General features: G+C 42.3%; 1 protein-coding gene across 10 annotated transcripts in view; it reads right to left on the bottom strand.

Annotated features, from left to right (window-relative positions):
- Positions 1-22,799, bottom strand: part of exd (PBX homeobox extradenticle) — a 387,983-nt gene that overhangs the window by 31,560 nt on the left and 333,624 nt on the right. For all 10 annotated transcript variants that reach the window (XM_071593924.1, XM_071593931.1, XM_071593936.1 and 7 more), the window contains one exon: positions 22,236-22,516. In XM_071593924.1, the coding sequence (XP_071450025.1) occupies positions 22,236-22,516 (281 nt within the window). The remainder of the gene's footprint in view (positions 1-22,235; positions 22,517-22,799) is intronic.

Below are 22,799 nucleotides of genomic sequence, written 5' to 3'. Positions count from 1 at the left end.
AAAATCATTCGCCTTGACTGGGACTCGAACCCAGATCCCTCAATATCCGGTCGAGTGCTTTAGCCACTTAAGCTACCGAGGCGTCCGTTTAAAGCTGATTGTAATCGGAATCATTTGGTAAACCCCAGGTAATCAAAACGTCTCGAGCATTGCATTCTTGTTATTAATTAGAATTAAACATAATTTTTCGTTTTTTAGCCCGCGTTTTCATTTCAGAAAATTCGTATGCCTGTATTTAAGATGAAACTAATCAATTGATTTGAATAAAACAAATACAACGATTGAAAGCCATTACCGACCAATAACCATTCAACAGGACAAAAATTCCTCTAGTATCTTCTCTTCTTCGCACACTGGAATTAAAATTGCGATGTACGGCTGAAAAAATATGAACGGGCAACAGTGAATTTGGTATAAGGGAGGGAAGCCCAGAATGTTTGGCAGACATCCAGGGCTCAGCAGCCTCAACAAATCTCAGCAAAAGCAGTCTTCGAAAATCGTCGAGGCCAAGTACAGTTACGGTGTACGTATTATAGTTAGCCATTAAACAAAAAATTGTTTTCAAACAAGAAAGCCCCCTTCCAGGTATTCAAGGACGACTCTTTCAACGAATATCATTCAACAAATTGAAGTTGAAAACATTAAAAGTTCTTTCAAAGCTTCCAAGTTTGTTTACTCCCGTAAACGCAATTTGGACTTTTATTCCGAACAGATTGCTTACTGCGACTTGAATTTCATAAAACTCAAAAGATACATTTCAAGGTAAATTTAAATGATCCCCAGGGTGAGAAGAAATAAAAGACATCAGAACTATCACTAATATAATTAAGTCCGAGGTACTTACATTCGCCAAAAAAAAGACTATTAGTTCATATTTTTCCCCCTGGGCTCGTTAATGTGCCCCAAAATTCTATACAATTCTCAGCTCCAATGCTTCCTCTTTCGTAGCAGACATTGGCTGACGAAATAAATCAACATCATCATTTGTTGCGTCGAATTGGAATACGCTAATCAGGAATGTCAAAACTTGAAGTAATCATCAGGGCTATCGATCAAAGAAAACAGCAAATTTCAATAACCACACAGCTAATCCACGCAACGGTCACACCAAGAACATTCGAAGACCTTGCGCCTGCACTTTCTTAAGTATTTCATTTGTGCTATAAGCAGTTAAAAATTTTTCCAAAAATTCCGCCCCATTAAAGTATCCTTTTTTCCTCGAAATAAATTGCTTCTGACTGGCAGAGCTTACGTCTAACAGAATCTTGCAACCAAAATGCACCGCACGATGGGATAATATTCGGCAATTTGCATTTAAACTGATCGGCACTTACAATTTGGTGACGCACACTCGTTTAAAACAGGATAACTCGGCAAAGCGGACAACGATCGGCCCGTCTCGAAAACCCTTCTCCCCAAAGCTTCACTTCCGATTCTTCGCTCCTCCCCTTTCACCCGGCCGTCTCCTCCCTTCCCCGGCGTCACATCTTGCTCCCAAAGGAGTGGTGCAATGGAGAGACCGCCACCCCCCGCTCAACCCTCCTCTCCGCAAGGGCGGACAGCAAAAGAATCGAGAGGGCCCGGCGCGGGAGGACGAGAGAGGAAGAGGGCGGGAGGGAGAGATGGATTCCGGAGATTGCAAGCCACTGCACGGGAGACAGCCAGACGATATACGCATTCGAATCTCCCATTACGGCAGCGTGGAGTGCAAGCGGGGCTCGGGAAGGAAGAGGCGGGGGGGGGGGAAGGAATAGGAGATCGGGAGGGAGGAAGGGTTCGTGGGGGCAGCGCTGAGGGACGGGATGGCTTGGACGAGGGGAGGAAGGGAGTGGTTGGGTGGAAGTGCCCAAGGGAGTGGGGGGCGGAACTGCATCACCCCAGCCAGGACCAGAACTCGGCCTCCCTCCCGAATATCCCCGGGGTCACCAACCGGCCAGTAGTCCGAGGGCTTGTTTAAAATGTGAGATGCCAATACACTCACATCGCAAAACGAATTATAGCTTGAAATTTTAAATAACCTACAAGTATAAAACCTACACTCTGTGCTCATCCACAGTGAACGCTCATTTTATTAGGTTTAGGGACGGCCCCGTTGGAAATTTTCTCCATAACAACCTTCATGCATTATTTCTGATCGAGGTTTTACAAACATGTATACTTAATGGAACTGTTGGCGGGTTTCGACCGAATGAAACAACGAAGTAATCAACGATTTAGAACTCGGTGGTATAGCACAAAACATTTCACATTCAATCCGCCAATACTCCAAATCGGCTTCATTTTACTTTGACTAATTATTGTTATGAAGTATTGTTACATTTCTCTGGGTAATGAGTCGTCAGATTTGCTGGTAAAAACTACAACATATTCGCCCTCTGTTAGCGATTCCAAAAAAGTGGTAAGTGACGCAATAAAATTAAAAATCATAGATCTTACGCTAAGCACTTCTCCATCCGCACAAACTAGATATCACCTCATGAACGTGTATCGGTCAGCAAAGAAATATTTCAAACAAAAGCATAGTTATTTCTTTGGATTATTATTTCATCTTACCATAGGTGACGACTTCAATTTTGAACGACTTCATCAATTCTAATAAAGGCAACAACGCTCACGATATTTCATTGTTTATTAATTCAGAGTGTAAAAAGTAAGGTCTTGAAGGCCTTACGTTAATTGGCTTGAGTTATAAGCAGGAGGTAACCATGTTTTATCTCCATAAGTGAGTGCAAAAACTGGATTGGGATAAGGATACCTTGTAAAAACGACTGAGGTCCCTTTAAGATTTCCAATCCCGCCTCGACGAACCCATCCTTCTCCATCTTAATAGCTTAACTTTACGCCGCCCACGTACTGGAAATCTCACGGGAACGATAAGCTGCCGATTAGAGAAGTCCTTCCCAAGGAATTATTTTTTGTTTCCGTCGATCATGGTTTGTTTAAGACAAGCCGCTGTCCTCCGCTGCCACCTCCTTTAAAACTAATCGATTAAGCTATTATCACATGAAGATGAATCGAACAAAAGAACGATGCGCTCGCTGCAAGTGCCGGACAACTAGGGGTAAATGCAATTGAAAGGATGGTCCCACCTCAACGGGTGTCCAGCGCAGCAGTCGCCAACCGTTCGGACCTAACGGACCTCTAAACTCACTATTTTGAATCCCACGGACAACTAACATTAATTTTTCAAAAAAGATAGTAACATCTATAAATTAATGTAACCAATAGTGCGAGGCTATATATGAAATACTAATCGCACTTATTTAATGGTAATGAAATTATTGCAAAATTGTCATGTTGTAACAAATTTATTTACGTGATATTTGTCTTAGCTTGTCTGAATTTTCTACACGGACCACCATTTTTTTTCTCGCTGACCTACGGAGGTCCAGTGATCACCGATGGTCTAGCGTGCGGGATCCACCAATTTCTTCTTTTCTTATTGCGCAATTAAATTTGTAATTAGGTTTGCCTACCACCTAATTACACGGACAAAGGAGTTTGAAGAGGCGGAGGACAGTGAGGAAAGAAACGGAAGCGAGTCTATTCGGGAGGAGGATAGGCTATCTAAGGATTATCGAGGCAATGGAAGGGAAAATTTAATATCCTCTACGAGAATGCAGACCTATTTGGAGCAGTGTAGTGGCACCGGATGGGTGGTCTAATGCTTCACTCTGATCCTTGAGGCATCGAGCAAAAACATTCCACTAATATAGAAGACACTAGTCTTCTACATCAACTGCTCCCGTGGCTGTGCGTGTTGCATACGCATTCATATGTGAAACTCCTTCAAATATATAACATAAATATATACCATAAATATATCTCGTTTACCAGATATTTACCTTACTACCACCCAATTGAAACATATAAATCAAACGCAATTCAGGATTGGAAAATAACCTACACCAAAAAAACCATGATGGTATTTTTTTCAACTATTTGTGGAAAGTAATCACTATATTTTCATTGGAGTGTTCAAAGGTCTACAGCTAAAAAACTTTTAATAACATATAAGAATGAACGTAGGCGTGGTATTCCAGTTGGTAGAGCGCTGGGCTTCGCCAGATCGAAGGACTCAGGCTCACAACCCGGTGGTACCTTCAGTTTCACTCAAGCCGTGTCATTTATGGGGTACCATATCTTCCTGGGAAACCGCAGACGGCACAGGGGAAGGAACTGGCCCCGCTACCCTGATGCGTGCATTCCACAGCTTAATATTCGGCTTACTATTGGGTGAGCTTTATCCTCACCTATCAAACCAAGCTTCAGGTAGACAGATTACTGTCGCTTTGACAATGAGAACGGACCGACTCTGTTAACATAATTATACAAGAGAACATATCTACACCTGCAAAAGTACAGTAACTACCCAACTATTCAAAGCTATATATATATATATATATATATATATATATATATATATATATATATATATATATATATATATATATATATATATATATATATATATATATATATATATATATATATATTCATAAACATTTTCTATCACACCTTCGCCGCTTTATACCAACAAACATTATTCTTTGTTTTTACCTTCCAAAAATTGCAGATATAGTCCAGGACGACGCACGGAAATTAAAAAAAATCCCAATGACGCGAACAGACTCACGAGAACGTGCCGACAGTCTTCCCTCAATGAAGGAATTCCTACAGTCGTCGCCCGAAAGAAAGAATTTCTTTTCTCGACAAACCAGGGAAACTGGGGTGTCTTGACAGTCCGTGATATGTAGGGAAGAGATGGGAAACGTGGGGCGAGGTGGTGGAGGAAGGAAAGTGTCTTTTAGGGTGGAGGTGGGCGGTGTATGAAAGAAAACGAAAAGACGGGAGGCGAAAAGAAGGCGGGGGGATTACACCTTTAATGGGACGTGAGGGAGGAGCGAGGAAGCCGAAGCGGACCAACTGGTTAGTGTCGCCCCTTAGAGAAGTAAAGGAGGAGAGAAAGAATTGGGCACATCTCGTTCAATCCATTATTTTCTCCTTTAGGGAAGAGTAGCGATTAGTTACGGTGAGTAATTAAGGGGGATGGATGAGAGTGAGGTGTAACTTGGCAACGAATGGCACTGACGAACGGCGTAGTGAAGTCCAGAAATTCGATTCCTAAAACAATTTAAACAATACTCAGCACTTAAAAAAAGCAGCAACGCTAAAGCGCTTTGGAAAATAAATGTAACGGACGCCCGGTGTCGCATTGATGTGTGATAACTTTCTTCCTCGGGAAAGACCGCAAAAGGACTTGAATGATTTCCGAAAAATGGAAAACATAATTGCCTTTCATAAAAATGGCCGTTATCATGAAATGAACATTTCCGTTCCAAATATATAATGAATTATTTCCTTTTTTGAGAAATTTTCAAATTCAATCCGATAAATATTAATCATGCCAAATTACAAATAACAAATCGCCGTATGCCTAGTAAATCTGTCACCACCATAAAAACCAAACCCCACGTCCTGAGAGAGTGCGGAGAACCATTACACCACCCCGGTCACAATATCAATGGAACTGCCCTTTCGCAGACTTCCCTTTTTCTAAAAAAAACCGGTAATATTTTTAACTCGCGATTTTGATTCGTTTCCATTTTGCTGCCCGAATCTGCAACAGACATAGAATAACGGCGACCAAAGCAATCGATGTGTCTACGCGAGGCGATAACGAGTGCTATGTCCGTAGATATTTATCGGGGCCATTATGCCCTGTCAGAATGACTGTTAACGATTGAATAACGTGGCGAATGGACGCGTACTGTAAGTGGACGGCCGCGGGCAACGCTAGTAAAATTTAGGTCGGGACACAACGCAATAACGTATCACCCGAATGGGGGTATTGGATATCAGTACATGCAAGTACGAAGAACGATTCGAAATATATTACGTAGATTTTTGAACCGGGTCGAAAGCCACTTTTTGCATTACGATAAATGAAAAACCCTGAGGAAATACTAGACCACGTAGAGAATAATTCTGAGCATCGACCACATTAAATTAAGAGCGTAAGAAGGATTTGATGATATGAATAACATAAGAGTGAATAAAAGAATATACGAGTTACGAGTACATGTATATTACGCTACTACTATGCTTCTCTTTTTCCACTTGCATAAGCATGGAATGCTACACCTAAAAAACTTCATACCCATAATCATAAAATATTAAACGAAGACTGAAATAGCATATCAATTTGCAATAAAACGATATTACACCAAAGAACGACGAGGAATGGAACGAGATATAAATGTTAAAAATATTGGATGCGTCACAATTAATGATTAATTTAAAATTAGGCGTTAAATTACTTCAAAATTAGGCAATCTCTGCATGACAGATATATCGGAGAAATAAACACATAGCAAATTATAGAGATTTATAATAATCAAAAATAAAAACAATAAAAAAGTTCGCATTTCGATTAGCAATATAGGCCATCAAAAACCTATCCCAAGCCAGTAGACTACTACAAATAATTTAAAAAATATTCTAATTACAAGATTGCGTCTTGCAATACTATAAAATATCTGTAAAAACATTCACAATCATAATATATTTATGAGCATAGTTATATTAGTAATGCTTATACAATTTTCTAATGATATAGTTGTTTATATAGTCATTTTTATCGATGACCAGGGGAGTAATAAAATCTACTTGGAGAGCTAAGGAGGACTCCGGGAATTGACTATCTATCTCTCGCTGCAAAGCTATTTCCCAAGAGGCCATATAATTAAAAACAAAAGAACAGTTTTCCTTTCATATGGAACGTGTTTTTAATATGAGACAAGGGTGTCAATGTTTTAATTCTCGAATCAGGCAATGAATATGAAAATATGGAATAAAAATAAATACATGTACATATTCTGTTAAAAATTCCCCGAAATTAATTACCATAAAATCATAAAATGTTTAGGCAAAACAACTGTTTACGCATAATTATTTTTTGAAGCGAAATGATTTTTCAGCAAGTACCGAATGGAAACCACTCTTACATCCTTGATATAGTGTGCTTGAGCGAACGGATCGTCCTTAAACAAAAAGTTAAATCATAGTATACCATTAAAAGATGAAATGCACGCACGGATATTACACTTTTCCCTCAATATTACCTTGAAAAGATACTATGGTGGCGAAAAATAAGAATACAAGTGGCCCGTGGGATGAGATGATGGGGGATATTGATTATTCATCGCGGCATTAATAGTATTTGGTGGGGAGAATGAGGGAAGCGATTGATTATGCTTGTTTTTTCAATGAAAGAGTGCATACTGGAAACTGCTACTGGATATAATAACATTTCTCACAAGGCGCTAAGAGAAGAAAATGTTTTCATTGATCATCACGTCCACATTTCTTGCAAGAGTAAGAATCTGTAGAACAGAATTCAACAAATATATACGAGCGCTAATATCCTCGAAAATGCTTGTTAAAGATAATAAAATTTTTTACTGCCTCTGGTTAATTTTGTCATGCTATGAAACTCCGAAGAAATAGACGCAAACTAGATTAATGAACTCTAAAAAATCAATGCATCAGAAAATTAGCAAGTTTAAATACGATTTCTTTTTAACATTTCCGATTCTCAGGCGGGGAAATTCGAATGAGTTTTGCAGGAATTTTCCAACTCGATTAATATTGGAACATTCACAAACAAGTACGTTGCATTTACCAGGAGTAACTCATAACAGTGAGAGTTATTCAAAACATTAAAAAACACGGGGTAAATCAATTCGACAAGTTAACAAAATTGCCCTTTTTAGAATATCATTGCAATAAATCAAGAACAGTTATTTTTCTCCATATCTAACATTGCACTTGTCATTTTTTAAATCCCGACTTCATAACTCTCTCATACTTAAACAACACGAATTTATCCTTCTTTGGGAAAAGACTTCTTCGCACTTAAAAATCCTACCGATGTACCCAACATGGAATTATTGATATTTTTTCAATCGATATCGTTTTCTCATCCTCAGTTGCAGGTGATACCCCAGTCGATTATGGTATTATCAATATTATAATGGCATTCAAATGATATTCATTATCTTTGCCATAAAAATACACGAAATGGAATATAAAAGCTATCTCCTTGGGGTTGCGGTATAGCTCTTCACCTCCCCACCAGCTTGCCGTTCGTGACATTCCATGCCCGTAAAACAGCGAGGCCCCTCCTTCCTCCCCGCGCACATTCCCTGGTCTTTATAGAAATGAGGAAAGCGGACTCGGATGATTGGCAGGCAAGGGAAGTAAAAAAGAGAAATCTCATCCCTCCCCCCACCCGGCTACTGGTGGCCACGGCGAAAAAAGCGCCCCGCACGCGACCTTTACCCATGGGGAGGAAAGGGGAGAGTGGGGCGCACTCCACCCCCTCATCCTCCAGCCCCCCCTTCCGTGGGTTGGGTTCCTGCGATCGGGTTACGAGGGGAGGGGCCTCGGGTGGGCGGGGGAGCGACGAGGAAAGGGGATGAGAGGGGAGGGAGGGAAGGGGATTCCATCATTCGCCGGAATCGAGGGGGGGCTCGCGATTGGGGATAAAAAGACCCGAGGGCGGTAGGACGGGGGGAAGTAAAATAAAAAAAAGAGTTCTCAGCGTAGAGATAAGGAGCGAGAAGGTACGTGAGAGAGAGAGAAAGGGAAAAATAGACAGAGGAGAGATGGGGGAGGAAGACTATTAAAAGCTCGAAGCTGATTGGTCCGACCCGAGGGGAGGGGGGACGTGGGAGCTTTTTAAAAGGGGGTAAGTCGGCGTAGGAAGAGGATGGATGAAAAAGGGGTTGTTAGATGCGAGGGGGTGGTGACGAGGAAGCGATATCCGAAGTGACCAACCCCCACGCACGGGCAGACACGTACTCGGCATTTCATTTTGTGGGGGATGGGAGGGGAGCGTGGGTCCACCGCCTGAATACATCACGTAGCTTACGTGACATTATGGTAGAATTTTGAGGCGGCTGCTCCCTTCATTCCACAGACGGAGAGAGTTATAATCGACAAGGGATGACTCCTTCGAATATCTATTCTATGATTGTAAAAGTGCACGAGGTCATTTATTAGAGGGTCAAGTTTGCGAACTGACCAACTGTTACGCTTTTATTATCAATCATTAAAATGCTGATACTCGATTAGGTCTTGAAACGCAAGAAAATAAATATACTATAAAAGGGAGAAGTCACAAGATTAATACAGAAATGCATTTGTATTACGTTAGCTGGGAAAATCAATCTCATAAGAAAAAGTATACCAACGATGTTATCTAAAGAGTCGATTGAACTGTAATCTGCAGCTGAATATGGAATCTATGTCTCCCTTAAAATCTGCTTCGTATAACAAAAAATGTATGACGCTCGGAAAATATACCTGTAGAAATTTTAAACATTCTCATTGTTTGTACGTTGTCCATTGTCATAACAAAATGAAGACTAAACAGCCCAAGATGAGCGCGCTCGATTCTAGCCTAGTGAGTCATTGTTTCCAGTAATTATTTATTTCCCACATTTACCACAAATGATCACATTCTTAATTATCATTCCTTTTAAACTATTCGAACAGGAATTAAATAAGTTGCAGTCTATAACTTTTTTTTAAATTAACATCTGTTTTATAAACCGAAGCCATCTCTTATTAATGATGCCTTCGTAATGTACATGACCTTTATCTACACGTCAAAGTTGTTTGAATATAATTCGTCGAATATTTAAATGTGGACTAGTTTATTTCTAAAATGTGGGGTGGTAGTTACCAAAAATAAAATTACAGGTACTGCTAGAGCATGTTTTATAATGAAATTATTTATCAATACAAAAGCGATTATAATTAAATGTTTCTATAACTCTGACGAATTAGAAAACATCTTACTCCGAAACAAGACAAAGCAGCAGAGACAAATACCTATTGAGTGGAAACAATGAGAAAAATTAGGAAATTAAATTTTTCGTTTTCTTTTACAAAATTGATTGAAAATAAATAATTGATTTTATCGCAATAAATTAATATAATGACAGCCTTCGAAAGATAATCAACACAAATTGCATAATTAAATTTTTACTCAAAAAAAGTGTCATTCAATGGCATTAATTTTGCTTTTCCTACAAAAGGGACGTTTATTTTCCCTGAAAAAATATCTCAAAGATATAATTTAAATTAATGATCTCATTAATTAATTATATACAAACTACTAAATTGGAAAATGTCGTCCTTCAATATAGAGTCTATAAAGCTCCCATAAAATTATTTTATCCATGGGGATACAACTTTCTTACAGCTATACGAAATGGGGACGAACCATTAAAAAAGCACAGTTTACGATACGCGTATTTACTTTTTTCCAAACTACAGAACCGCTTTTCCTCATTGGTGGTCCTAATTTTTCCACATCACGGCTCATCATTTTTTTTCAATCAGCGGCCATCGGATTTTCCATTAATGCCAGATTTGTGAGTCGTCAGAACGCAATTTTCCTCCGAATATTGAATTTGCAACTTTTTCATTCAAAAAGAGACAGCCGTTACCAGGAATTTCAGGGCCGTAGAATGACAGAAGACGGAGAGCACAAAATTTGGCAAATTAGTTAATATAATGAATGGCTTAAAGATGCTATATAATGATTAGATCACAGATCAACGATCACGGCGAGCTTTTAGCGGCGGAACGAGAAAAAAATTAACTCCCTTCGTCTCCAAGAGTAGCATAATTTTATTTTCCTTCGCGTTGCAATTGCATTGCATTGGATCGATAACGCAGACTGCCCCGCAAAGTGACCTCTAAACTATTACCTTTTTTCACTTTCAAATTAAAAGAGTTCGGTGACGATTACTCGATACTTGAAGAACGGCGCCTTCGAGCAGTCGAGGGAGGAAGACGGAGCGCGGGAAGTTGGCGGAGGGGATATGAATGGGCGAAGGAGACTGGCTCGGGTCGACTCCAGCGGGCGATTCATCAACTAGCGACTGACTCCTCAAAATGTTCGAGGGAGATTTATGGAGTGGAGGATGGGAGTAGGGGATGATGGAGGGGAGAAGTAGAGGAAAGACGGCCGAGCAGTTAAGTCGCTGCAGTTATTCGCCGACGGAGCAAGCCGAATGGGCTCTAAAATTCCATAACAACGACAGTAAAATCTTTGATGGGAGGTAAAACGGGATATCGTGGGATCAGAGTGAGGAGGCTGGTGGAGGGAGGGGGTGTCGGCTGGGGGGAGGGGGGAGAGGTTGCAAGGAATCATGGTGAGGAGGATAGCATCCCCGGATAACGCCGATGAATTTCCATTCCGGCGCGGGGGAAAGTTATTCGAGTTCGGCAAGGGGAGAAGGATGGATGCCACGACTGCGTTCGTTATTTCCATTTCATTCCGCGAGACGCGCGTTTAAAATGCCTTCCCTCGCAATGACAAGGGAGCACAAGGGGTGACGGCGGCAGGACCGCATTCCACACGGAGTGACAACACTGCCGTCGCATTTGGCGTAAATGGAGTTTTACAGCCAAAGAGTCGAGAGCGCCGAATTAATTACACTCCGCGTAATATTACCGAATTGCCTTTTAGAGACATCGATCGCACAGTGTTTTTTGTTGATCTGGGATCCTAAGTTCAAACGCTCTCTCATTTGGCGAGACCCAAAACTTTTTCCGCCATTAACCGGTCGTGTAAAAAAAAAAGAAATAAATTGATCCCGAAGGAAATTGTTTCCCTCCGACTATGAATTGGGCTTGAATAGACTTTTAGTCATTTAGGAGGATCACAAGTCGGGGGTCAGGTGCCTCCGCTCACTTGATATTTCTGAATAGCTCGACAGAAGACACCTAGGATGAAAGGACGTCAAAAGACGTTCGCAAACCTTGGGGTGAGAAAACCTTGAAAACCGACGTGGGTGGAGGTGGGAACCTTTGGACATTCAAATATTATTAAGTTTTTATTATTATCATCACGGTCGAACAAGACAGTAGAGGTTAGACACTGAACTTATCCATGTTCTTACACAGAATCTATCACATCAGTCATAACGATCAGTGGCTCCCAAATATTAATTTCAATACGAAGAAAAACTTGTAATTATTTCACACACAAAAATATCAATTTTTTCATATTTTATGAATTTTAAGAGTAAGTTCATTTTAGCCTACTTGGACGACTCTTCTGCGTCTGCGAAATGGTACTCAGTGGGACGATTGTGTGAACTATAAGTGAGGATAAAACTGGCGAGTTCCCATCTCCCAGCCCACTTAACAGCCGTAATCACGGATACGGATGGACTGGCGCATGACATCAGTAATTAAGTTCACGAGATTCTACAAGTATAAACACGTAACTAAAAGACGTAAAAACTTGATTTAAATAAACATTTGATGATAAAAAAACGAGGTAAGCAATATTTTCATTAAACAGAAAGGTTAACACTTCACCAGTACGTAGTAATGTTCAACGTGTTTCTGCGCCTTGGCGTCATCTACCCGTGCTTGGAATAAATTTCTCATTGTGTATACAGGTGGTGTATCTGAAGATGACGGGCAATGCAGTGAAACGCGTTGGATATTACATGTAAAACCAAGTAGAGACTTCAAAACTTGTCCATACTAAAAGGAAAGACTTGTACTTTTCCACAGATTTTATTATATGGTACAACGCGTTTCACCGACTTGCGGCATTATCAGGCACAAACATTTGTACCTGATGATGCCGCAAGTCGCTGAAACGCGTTGTACCAGAAATAAAATCTGTGGAAAAGTACAAGTCTTTCCTTTTAGTACGGATATTAAATACTTCCACGAAGTGAAGTCTGAAACAATAGAATATATTCAAAACTTGTATTAGTTTTTTGTACAATTTGTTCCACCACGCCGGGTCCTACGCTTTTAAACTTAATCGATTGTCATTTTTAAATTTTACAGAACCATTTACATGGTTGAAACCAACTTGCACTTCAGGATAATAACACTAAAATATACGTACCAATGGAATCGGATCAAAAATCAGGGAGGGGGAAGGGCACAACTTCGTGTATTTCGGCTTAACTACCGAAAGAGGTTTGCAGAAAATCTCTTATTTGTCGGAGTGGCACTTGCCAATCGCATTCTTCCTTTGACATCCTACTTTTGCAATTGCGAAATTCAGCACTTAAGTGTTTTATGATGGCAAATGACGGTTGTTGGGAACGCTCAAAAGTTCTCTCTCTCTCACCAAACGACGGATTAGTGGACAATGAATTTTTCGGATCGAATTGGGTGCTCAAAAAGGTCAATGGAAGGGACGAAAAAGTTATATAACAATTAAATTTAATATCTCTATGCATAAAAAATATTTTTCCGCACATGTGAACATTAAAAAGATGGGTTCAATGAATGAACGATTCCGATAAAACTGGATTTTTCGTTTTTTTTCCTTCACAATAGAAAATACACGCACAGAAATTTTATGAAAACGTCTAGGTGAAAAAATATTTACTAAATGAAAGGGAAAAACTAGTTCTGACTGATATTACTAATAGTAGTCACTCCATTATAAAATTATTCATTACGAAATGTCTTAATTGACAGAAAATATCAGGTTTAATGATCCAATTCAATAAATATTTCCAATTAAATCAGTACACACTTAAAACAATACTTACAACAATATAATAAACACATCATTATACATTTTATTATGTATCATCTGCGACTAAATCGTTCGCGTTGAATGAGTGAACAGCGTAAAAACAAGCTTTTAATTTATGGTTTACTTTGAGGATGTAATGAATTGTTAACAAATTGAATCAATGAATTACCAATAATTACGTTTCCACAATTTGAGTTTTGATGTTTTTGAATCATCCTTACCTGAAAACGATATTATGAGATCGAAAATAGTTCTTAATACTTTAATTTCAAATGGGGAAAATTTTAAAGTATTTTTACGATTGAATTCATTCCAATTCCACCTTCAGAACTGCCTCTAAGTTCGCATTTGGTCATTTGGTTAATAAAATGATTTATTTAAGTGTTATTTATCCTTAGAATGCAAGTAGACCGACTTGGTTTCAACGTTGTCAGCACTGCAACGGTTGACAGTAACTTTTGTTTGCATAGGCACGATTTGCCTTCCAAGTGGATTCGATTTGTCATACGATTCCCTAAACCATGAGCAGTTACCAGCCGGCTCCTTTTGATAGCTGGTGATTTACATTTTAAGGCAAAAATCGATTTGTACAAATATATCGACACAGATATTCAAGAAAAACATCGATAAATCCCTGTTTTCAATATATCGCAGGCATCCTGAGTTGCCACATTAGCGGCCGCCTGGCCTGAGCCAACCCCAAGAGAACGAACAGAAGCCGCGCTCTCCCGGGGTGGAGGCCGGCTCACGTGCACAGGCCACGCGCGCTCGGGCGAAGGACCCACACCTCAAACCCTGCCACTCGGGCAATGGTGACGGTCACGTCGGGACGCACGACTGCGGACGGGCCATTTAACGCCCCGTCCGCTACTTCCACACTCACAAAGGAAAAAAAAGACGGTCGAAACAATGAGCGAACACTCGGAGAGGGGGGGGGGGGGTGCGAGAGAGAAATATGGAAATGGGGAGGGAAGTAAATAAGCAGCGGAAATCGCTCCTGGAGGGAATGAGGGTGGAATTTTGGACGGCTGAGGGAGGGGGAAACGCCGTTTTCTGACGAATTCATCCATCTCGCCAATCACATTGTCAGAGGCTAATCGTCCGATTAGGGCACACCAGTGCATCGTAAAACGGACGTAAAATTAAAAGCGGGGGGGGGGGTATGGGAGGGCAACACGGCGGAGAGAGTAGAGTGGGCCAGGCCTCCTCACCCAGGACCGTCCGCTCCATCCCCTCAAAAGCCATCCCCAGCACACACACACACACACACACACACACACACACACATCAGAGCATTAAAACCCGCTTCACCTGCACAGACCCCAAAACCCTCCCTCCCATCCTCGCTCGCTACTCCCACACCACCTACGCTCTCATGCCCAACCCCTGACTCTGCCTCGCACACACATATACCGCCTTCCACCCCCCTCCATCTCCCACTCGCCACCAACACCACCCTCCCCCAAGAGCTGTCCTTTTGCCCGTCGCTAACGATTTCTCCGTTTCCATAGCAACGGTATTTGGGCGCTGCTGCTGGCGTAGAGCGGGGGAGTCTTCCCTCCCCATCGCCCCCGGGCAGGGGGGAGGGAGGAGGCATTGTGCGTGGAGGGCAGGGGGTTCAGGGTGGAGAGGTGGGGGGAGGAGAGGAGGGTTGCAGCGCGAATTTTATAAGGGGAGAGAGGGAGAGGCTGGAGGACTTGGGACTGGTAAACACGAGGGCGAGGAAGTGTGAGGGGCGAGCAGGGTGACGAGGGGGAAGGGGGATCGGTCCCATCCCCTAACCGACCTTCACCCCCCCTCTCCGCCCCCAAAGCCCATCGCAACCTTATCCCACCACCGCCTCTCACGCTCGGCTTGAACCCTCGAATCCTCCCTCCGCTCCCGAAAAGACGACATACATACCTCCCTCCTCCCCCTTCCCTCCCTCCGCCCCCGCACCGTGGCAAGTGCTGCCGTCCCTCGGTGGGGGCCCGATGCGGGAGAGCCGCACCATTACCCACCGCGCTGACGCGAGATCGCGCGCTGAGGGGCGCCCCGCTGGTTTTTGCGCGGGGGACTCCAGTCTTTTGCATGGTGTCCCTCCACCCCTGCACTCCCTCCTACCCCCACCCGGTCCACGAAAAATTCCAATTCATTGACGTCAACAAAGAAAACGTCCGGTTTCAATATTTGCGACCGGTTTTAATGGTGCACGTCGCCTTCCGGTGGGAATATAATTAATTCATTATCAATAGCGTATATTCAGTCGAGCAACGCTCTCTCCTTTCCACATCATTAAATGATTATCCTCATCGCCACCACACAGCTAATGAAACATCAACAAATAATTATTCGTGCTTACACGCTTCATTAATAAAATTAATATAATCAGCCACGTTAAGCATTTGAACAGTTATCATAAATTATTTAGGAATAAAACTCGAAATGAATTTATCCTCCCATAAAACTTAAATTGCGACCTCATGATTGTGAAGAGAGAGCCTTACCCAAATGAATGCCATACACTATTTTATAAATCCATCTTTCCTTCCACGTATTTACATTTTCGCTGTCGAAAAAGTGCCCCATTACACGCCTAAGGAATTGAATTCATCACTTGTGAAATGAAACACGAGCAACCTATCCAAATTGACCTCTAGCATACGCCAAACATACGTATGCCAAATCCCTTCCGCAGGGTTTTAGATGCGCGCGTTCGGGAAAGCACTCTTTGTATTTATATCTTCACGGCCCCCGGGAGAGAGTGGTTCGGGGGACAGGTCTACCATTCATCTTATTCACGACATCGCCGTTATTTCGGGGAGAAACACCGCTCCGCAACTGACGCCGGCGCCACATCGGAGCCACCACTCGCTCGCTGCGTGCGAAGTGCATTCGGGTCGGCGGAGGGGCGGGGTGCCATGCCGTGTCCAGCATACGGGGGCGGCGATTCTCCATCTCTCTCTCGGCCCAAATACCAGGGGGGTTTGGGGGGTGCGGGATGTTAAGATAAGGGGTGGGGGACGGAGTCGGAGCATCCCGAGGTCAGCTTCGACTGGATCTCTCGCGATAGCATTCGCCAACGTTCACGGGCGCTCGCCGGCGAGGGAACGGACGGCTTTCGCCCGGCAGGAAAGGAACAAGGTTTGAGTCAGTTCCGAAGTGAGTCTAGCGACTGCGTACGCTCGCGAGCGGGACTCAGGCGCGCTTCACATTTGGAGTGGACACGCCGTTGTTGATCGCCGTCCATTCACCAATGATCCGAAACGTATTTCTCATACCCACATATGGAACAGATTAACGTCGCGGAAGATTTGACCACTTTGATGACTCTGCGAGTAGGAATGTGCGTTGCCTGGAGAACAGAAACGAGAAGCCAAATTCGAGGTTTGTAGAAGTGGCCACCGGGACATTCGGAAAGTACCCGTCCCACGTTATTGCTCAATGGAAACGCAGCTTGTTTTGCTATTCGTGCCAAGAAAATTGGATTCATTTTGCGGACATCATATTCCGGTGGACTGATTATCCTGCAATAAAAGTGCGGTCCGAGATGTTGAATATTTATTCATTAACTATTTCGGATTAAAAGAATATCTTCATACCGGGATTGATCCATAATCCTGTTCTCACATCAACATTTTTCTCAAATCAACCCTTTCATTGGTATTTCAATAATACTTTAGAATATAGTTTGTATTGGAGAACGTTGTTAGGTTAACTTCCCTTCGTTCCCAATGGCTGTTCGGTTTCTCCACTCTAACGTTTTTTTACTTTTGATATCAATGACTTCTAATTATTTCCTAGCGTCAACATTTCTTGGTATTTTCGTGGGAAACATTTTACTGATCTGAAGATTCTCATTTCTTTTGCTCTCACACGGCTATCTTTTTGCGCATCCAGATCCACACAGAAGTGTCGAAACTGACATTGCTCACAAAATAATTGAGATAAAGACCTTAATAACAAATTTCACAGTTACCAAGCGATGTGCGGCATAAAAAGATGAGCATTAGGAAAAACAGGAAGTGGAACAACAAAAAATGGGATCAATAAGAAAAGCATGACAATTTATCACCAATAGGGGTAAATGATCCATAATCTCTCTCTTTTCAATGCAACAATTTCAGAGTGTAAAAATCATTCGCCTTGACTGGGATTCGAACCCAGATCCCTCAATATCCGGTCGAGTGCTTTAGCCACTTAAGCTACCGAGGCGTCCTCTTAAACTCTGAAATTTTTACATTTTGAAATTTTTTTTACACTCTGAAATTGTTGCATTGAAATGCACATAAGCGGATGACTCCGTTAAAAGTTACTGTTGCGGTATCTCCCGCAGTTTCTTTGGAATTTGTCAAAAAGAAAACACCATAAGTGTTTAAAGTTGGCTTAAACCTCGTGGACTGTGGCGCCTCGCGCACGACTACGAATGCCTGTGACATTGTATGTACGGTATTTCGTCACAACATCTTGTTCCTTTAAAAGCCCCAAAATTTCAGAGTTTAAGAGGACGCCTCGGAAGCTTAAGTGGCTAAAGCACTCGACCGGATATTGAGGGATCTGGGTTCGAATCCCAGTCAAGGCGAATGATTTTTACACTCTGAAATTGTTGCATTGAAATGCACATAAGCGGATGACTCCGTTAAAAGTTACTGTTGCGGTATCTCCCGCAGTTTCTTTGGAATTTGTCAAAAAGAAAACACCATAAGTGTTTAAAGTTGGCTTAAACCTCGTGGACTGTGGCGCCTCGCGCACGACTACGAATGCCTGTGACATTGTATGTACGGTATTTCGTCACAACATCTTGTTCCTTTAAAAGCCCCAAAATTTCAGAGTTTAAGAGGACGCCTCGGAAGCTTAAGTGGCTAAAGCACTCGACCGGATATTGAGGGATCTGGGTTCGAATCCCAGTCAAGGCGAATGATTTTTACACTCTGAAATTGTTGCATTGAAATGCACATAAGCGGATGACTCCGTTAAAAGTTACTGTTGCGGCATCTCCCGCAGTTTCTTTGGAATTAATCTCTGTCTCTTCCTAACTCTGGGGACTACTTGCAACGCGATCGCCGGCTGACGCAAACCACGAACATTTAAAGCCTGCCTTGATAATTAAATGTGTTACCACACAGCGAATCCTGTAGAATTAGGCATTGGGGTACAAAATGTTTCGGCCATACGAGTACATACTTCACCAGTACTTATCTTAAAGACGTCACAAACATTTATATTGCTAAGTACACGCACTAGCCAATCCGCCTCCCATCCCGATCACGAAGTTTTTACGTCCAGGCATGTTGAAAAATGTTCATCAGCTAGAGACAGAATGCCCGAAAAGCATACGATTTGATGTAAACATGATGTAAGACCATCGATCTCAGTGAAGCGATTTGAGCAGAGCCCTCTCATCTATTAACAGGGGATGCAGCAATGAAGGGATCCCTGGCACGGCGCTAGCCTGTGATTAATGCACAATGGTCAAAACACCACGCACGGTCTTATACTCTTTCGAGTATCGGCGACCTGCTTTGAAAATGAGGTCCACAGAGCAGAATGCAGAGAGCATGGAAAATTCCGAACACAATGTGCGTGAAATGGTCTCGGATATCTCATGAGGAAAAAATTAAAACCACATCGAAAGCGCGAAAGACATCCCGCCCAAAGAGGATTACAACGCAGTAAATGAACGAGACACCAGCCCTCGGATCGCATCCGCGGGGTAAAGCCATGACCATAAATTCAAAAGAGCTGCGGGAAATTTCCCTGACTGGCGGAATCACCCAATAGTGTACACAAAAAATGCAAGAACAGTGAAAAAAGTCATTCTCTTACATCGGGGTTCAAATCCCTCCACTTCCGGGCGACAACTTAAGCCACCCAAACTATCGAGGGATATGCGTTCGACTCCCGGTCTGAGAGAGAATAATTATTTTAGAGATTTCCCGCATTTTTCATGGAGATAAAATAACGGGGCCCTCGAAGCAACTGCCTGATGACCATAGAGGCGCCTAAAACTCCAAGACACGCTGGAGAAGAACAGGAATGGCTCAAACCTGGAGGAATACGGAAGACGTAAATGTGGTAACGATTGAACGACGGGGATGAAAAATTGAAGAATGAATGAAGTAAAAATGTTCAAATTTCATTAGATATAAAAAGAGGCACATTACACGGGTTTCCAGTTGATTTCAATTCAGCATTCCTGTCTAAATTGAATGGGCCACTTCATTCAAACTGTAACGCTTATTTCGCGCGTCGTTTTCTCCGCGCGGCTCAATCATTCAGCAGTGCTGCCTTCCTGGAGATGCACCCCTTCCCCAACAGACGCCCTCCTTCCGCTACGAGTACAGCTCAAAGGACCTCCCCCAACCCCCCTCCACATCAATCTCCTGCCCACTCCTCCTCCCTTTCCTCCCCTCCCTCGCAGAGTCGGGGGGAACCGTTTTACGGCTCGAATGGGTTTGGCGAGGGGGAGAGTTTTTATCGGAACTGTTGGAAATGAGGCAGCGGGCGGGTTGAAGCACCAGCGGAGAGAGGTCGAGTGGATGCCGAGGCGCGAGCATTGTCGATGCGGTGGGATCGGATCGTAAAAATGTTATTACGCGCAGGGACAGTCGACAATGCCTTTTAATTGTTTCTAGCCCGCTCCCACGCTTAATGCAGCGACCCCGGTGGTCGGATATGGACGCGATGATCCCACGTGCCAATGCGTGATGACGGCATTATTGACGCCTCCACACTCGACGCCGGGGCGATCGGATGTTTGGCCGACGCTCGAAAAGCTGCGCCGCGGTCGAGGTGACGACCACAAAAGCAATAAAAATGGATGGGGAAAGTGCATCGAAACGTTGCCGCGTTCAATTCACCCTCCCTCCCCTACGGTCATATCTCCACTAAAGCGCGAAAGTTAATAATCCAGAAAGCTAACGCGGAAGAGTTAATTCCTTCGGAGAATGCTAGTTTGATTCAAAAGGAATCCAACTCGTTCCAATTGTGCGTCGATTTCTTGAAACGATAATCATCGCCGTTTTTGGAGCGTATGCTTTACAGAAGGAACAAATACTGAAAAAGAACTTAATGCTGTTCAAAAGAACCGAATAATAATGACAGAAAAGATATTTGGATTAGCAGGCGTGAGTGCGACATATATCCTTGAGTTATATCATCCATTAATAGAAAGTGAGGCTTCCAAAAAATCGTACCGTTTCATCAGGTGGAAATGGAATGGAAATGAATTAACGCATTGGTTATAAACATTCGATAGGAATTATTGAAAACAAATTCTTCCCTGAAAAAAATTAATGTAAATGTTGACTACGGCAGAATTTGTTGACTGAAAACAATACATTTTGGCATCAAGTTATAGTTTCATTGACGGCAAGGCTCACCTAAAATATTTGTGGAATGGTTACTTCGCGAGCTATATTTTATTATCAATAGCAAGCAACGTCTATCATTTGCAGTTGCATTCACCAGAGGATTTATATGGAATGGCCCCTGTCATTAACTACATGTAATACCTGATACTATTTTATAATAGAAAATTACCTCATTTATGGTACATTAAAAATTTTTTAATGAGCATATTTTCTCTCAATGGAGCAAAAAGTTTAATATACTTAATTACTTAAGATTTTAATATACGAGTATGGCTACCCGTCAATTTGAACTCACCTAGTCTCAAATGTAATATAAAAATACAAATGACATAATGTGAAACTTCGTTTATTTCTTATTATGAAGGACTGTTGTGAGTTAAAATTGCACGAAAAATATAAAAAATATTTCGATCAAAAACCTCGAGAAACCCATACAAGAATTAAATTGACCATTTTCTAACTTCACGATATTTCAGATGTGACAAGAAACGGCTAGGGCGGCCATCAATTCTTGCATCTGAAACTTGTATGAAATGAGCCCGTTTAAAGATTTGACAGAGAAAAGGATTAAACTGTTTTGGAATTTTCAAACGGTATGCTGTACGATAACATGCCTGTTGGCATCAAGTAATGTTGCTTTCATTTTTTGTTGAATGACTTTTGGATCATAAAAAATGTTTTTGCAAGTTCGCAAGAATCACGTCATAAGTGGCCGAGAAATTGAAAAGCAAATGATCCATATTATTTGGCATGGTAGAATATTGTTCATACCAGATTTTACTCCTTATTAACCAAAGGGGATAAAGAGAGAATAATGACAAAAATTATTCACCTGAATCTAATCGATCACTCAGACCCAAACGGCACAGGTTCGCAACCCCACGCGAATGAATGGGTGTGGTTGCATTTGATGTTAGCGCAAACATGCATAACTTCAAAAGAGCAACTTTTTCAATAATACTTGATAGGAGAAAACAGACGGGGCTAACACATGGTGTAACATTCGGAAAATACTCACGGAAATTAGGCACTCTAAGTGTAGAAAAAACAATAAGAAACCCCAAAATATCTGATCGAGAGAACGCAAGCAGAAGAATTACCTGTACAAGGCTACAACTCTTGAAGGTACTGTAACAGTGCGAGCTGTAAAATGATTTTTCCCACTTTTTTTACATGAAATTTGAATTTGCGATTACATAGTAAGTTGGGGTCGAGGAAGCCACATGCACCGGTATAGATGGCGCCAGCAGCTTCATTCGGGAGACCACCCGCAGAGAGACACTCACCTGTTCGTACTTCTCCAGCTCCTGATGATATATCTGTCTAATTTGCGCCAGCTTGGCCCGGTAGTCCGAGTGCTCGATCGCGTTATCCGGCTGGCCAGGGCCGCCGAGGCTTCCGGTACCACCGTTGCTGCCCCCGGAAGCGGCCGCGGAGGCGGACGCAGCCGCCCCCGCGCCTCCTCCCTTCTCCGGCCCCGCCACACCCTCGGCTATCAGCATGTTGTCGAGCCTCATGAGCTGCGGATCGGGCGGCTCCTCCTCCTGCGTGTTTCTCAGGCTCAGAACTGGAAGGGAGGAGAATTACAAGTGAGTGATGAGGACTCCCAAGCGAGAGCATGTTCGGCAATGCTATTTGACAATGCCTTTTCTCCAAATAAGAAATTATTACTTTAAGACCAAATGGAGAATAAATATCAAACATAATTTCCACTGTTTCATGTGTAATATGGTAGAATTTCATGTAACAAGCAGAAGGTTAAATGCGGATTCGAAGCAGGAAAATATTAATGGAAATTAAAGTAGTCCCGGTGCTGATTAACTTTAATGTTCGCAAGATATATTTGTATA

Source organism: Hetaerina americana, unplaced genomic scaffold (assembly GCF_022747635.1).
Source record: "Hetaerina americana unplaced genomic scaffold, ioHetAmer1.1.p SCAF_1, whole genome shotgun sequence".
Classification (NCBI taxonomy): Eukaryota; Metazoa; Arthropoda; class Insecta; order Odonata; family Calopterygidae; genus Hetaerina; species Hetaerina americana.
Note: the sequence above shows the minus strand (reverse complement) of the source record. Positions and strands in the feature narration are given on the sequence as shown.